General features: G+C 50.6%; 1 protein-coding gene across 2 annotated transcripts in view; it reads right to left on the bottom strand.

The window, feature by feature from the left end:
- Window positions 1-315: 315 nt before the first annotated feature.
- Window positions 316-1,704, bottom strand: part of MRPL11 (mitochondrial ribosomal protein L11) — a 2,999-nt gene continuing 1,610 nt past the window's right edge. For both annotated transcript variants that reach the window (XM_007461944.1, XM_007461945.1), the window contains exons 4-5: window positions 1,548-1,701; window positions 316-421 (exon numbers count right to left, since the gene is read on the bottom strand). In XM_007461944.1, the coding sequence (XP_007462006.1) occupies window positions 316-421; window positions 1,548-1,701 (260 nt within the window). The remainder of the gene's footprint in view (window positions 422-1,547; window positions 1,702-1,704) is intronic.

The following is a 1,704-nucleotide window of genomic DNA, read 5'->3' as shown; positions in this document are numbered from 1 at the left end:
CACATACCTTGCCCTTTCTCTCACCCCTGGAAAGTGGGAAAACACAGGATTTTCTGCTACCCCTGCCAATTCAGATCCTGGGCAGTCGCTCTGCGTGGATGAGGTCCCTTTCTCTGGGGTCCCAAGGCAGAAACTGAGAGTGGGTGACAAAAGATGTTTATTCACACTTGATCCTTTTGATATAACCACACGTGCAAAAATACATAATTTAAAGTCAGAAAAATATAATCAGGTTGATGTGACCTCCCTTCCTCCCCTCTGGCCCAGCCTTCCCAACTGGCCCCCTTCAAAATCCTGGAGGGTCGGGGACAGGGGTCACTTCTTGGCAGCTTCTGCCTGGGCTGCCAAATCTGCCTCTTTCTGAGCAGCCAGGAACAGGGCTCGCTCCTTCTGGAAAGCTGCCAGCTCTTCTGAACTGAGGCTGCAGGTACAGAAAAACAAGACGGTAAGTGAAGGGCTGGTCACTGGTGGGGAGCTCACAGCACCATGTCACTGTCTCAGAACCCCTCTCCCCTCCTGCCCCCATACCTTTGTTCATCTGTTTCCTCTGCCAGAATTGCCACCCCACTATCACCTCTGCCTTCTACTCCTTTCTTAAAGCCCTACTCATCTTTTGAGGATGAGTACAGCTACACCCTAGTCCAAATTAACCTGCCCTTCCTCTGCACCCCAAAACATTTTGTAAAATGAAGTCATCAGGTGGTGCATGCATATCTCTTTCAGAGCAAGGATCAGATTCATTCACTTCTGTACTCCCAACACAAGTAAAGATCTGAACAAAGTAAAGTCTATCCCTGTTCCACGCTTAACCCCACTCCTCTTGGGAAACAACCAACCGTCAGCCTTTGCATGGGGTGTGACACCAGCAGCAAGAGGCCAGCGAAGGTTTGAGTGTTGCCCCTGCTGTCGTCTAGCCAGAGGCTCTCCCACTCTACATCTCACTTCAAGGAAACAATTTCTGAGGCCATCCAAAGTCCCATGAGGGGGCCTGCTGCTGGCCTCAGGATCAAGTCTGAATTTGAGAACCAATTAGTCCGTTTGGCTCACGTCCTACTATGTCCCATTCTGCCTCTAGTATTATATACCCAGGTCACACTGCGCTTCTTTGCTCCATTCCTTCACCTGACATCCTTCACAGGGACTTTTCTACTTCTTGCAATGCTTGCCCCAGTCCTTGACCTCACTTCCCAGGGCTCTGCTCCCTGTTCTGAGTATACCTGTAGTTCCTTTTATCAACACTGACCATCTGGCAGTCTACTGCTCCATTTATGGATCTGCCTCCATCTCTGGACTCTGAGTTCCTTAGAAAGCAAGGTCAAGCACGGCTACCTCCTTCCTAGCTGCATCCAGTGTCCAGAACAATGCCTAACACGTGATAGGTACTTAACAAGTATATTCCAAATGAATGAATGAGGCTCCCCACTCCCAAGAATCTAAGATCCATTAACTCAGAAGCTGACTCTCCCACTCCGTGGGCCCTCAGCTTTGTCCCAGAGTCAAGAACTTTCCAGGTCCTCCCCTCACACTGAGCTTCCCCGGAAACTCACTCCTTCACCACACGAATGCCCAGGGAACGGGCAGAGCCAATGATGGAGCGGACAACAGAGGACAGGGGCACATCCTGCAAGGCGAAGGCGTCATCCTGAGCTTTGACACGGGCGATCTCATACACGTGCTTCAGTGTCACTAGGCCTGCCACCTCTT

The sequence above is a fragment of the Lipotes vexillifer genome, unplaced genomic scaffold (assembly GCF_000442215.2).
Source record: "Lipotes vexillifer unplaced genomic scaffold, Lipotes_vexillifer_v1.1 scaffold1129, whole genome shotgun sequence".
NCBI classification, from domain to species: Eukaryota; Metazoa; Chordata; class Mammalia; order Artiodactyla; family Lipotidae; genus Lipotes; species Lipotes vexillifer.
Note: the sequence above shows the minus strand (reverse complement) of the source record. Positions and strands in the feature narration are given on the sequence as shown.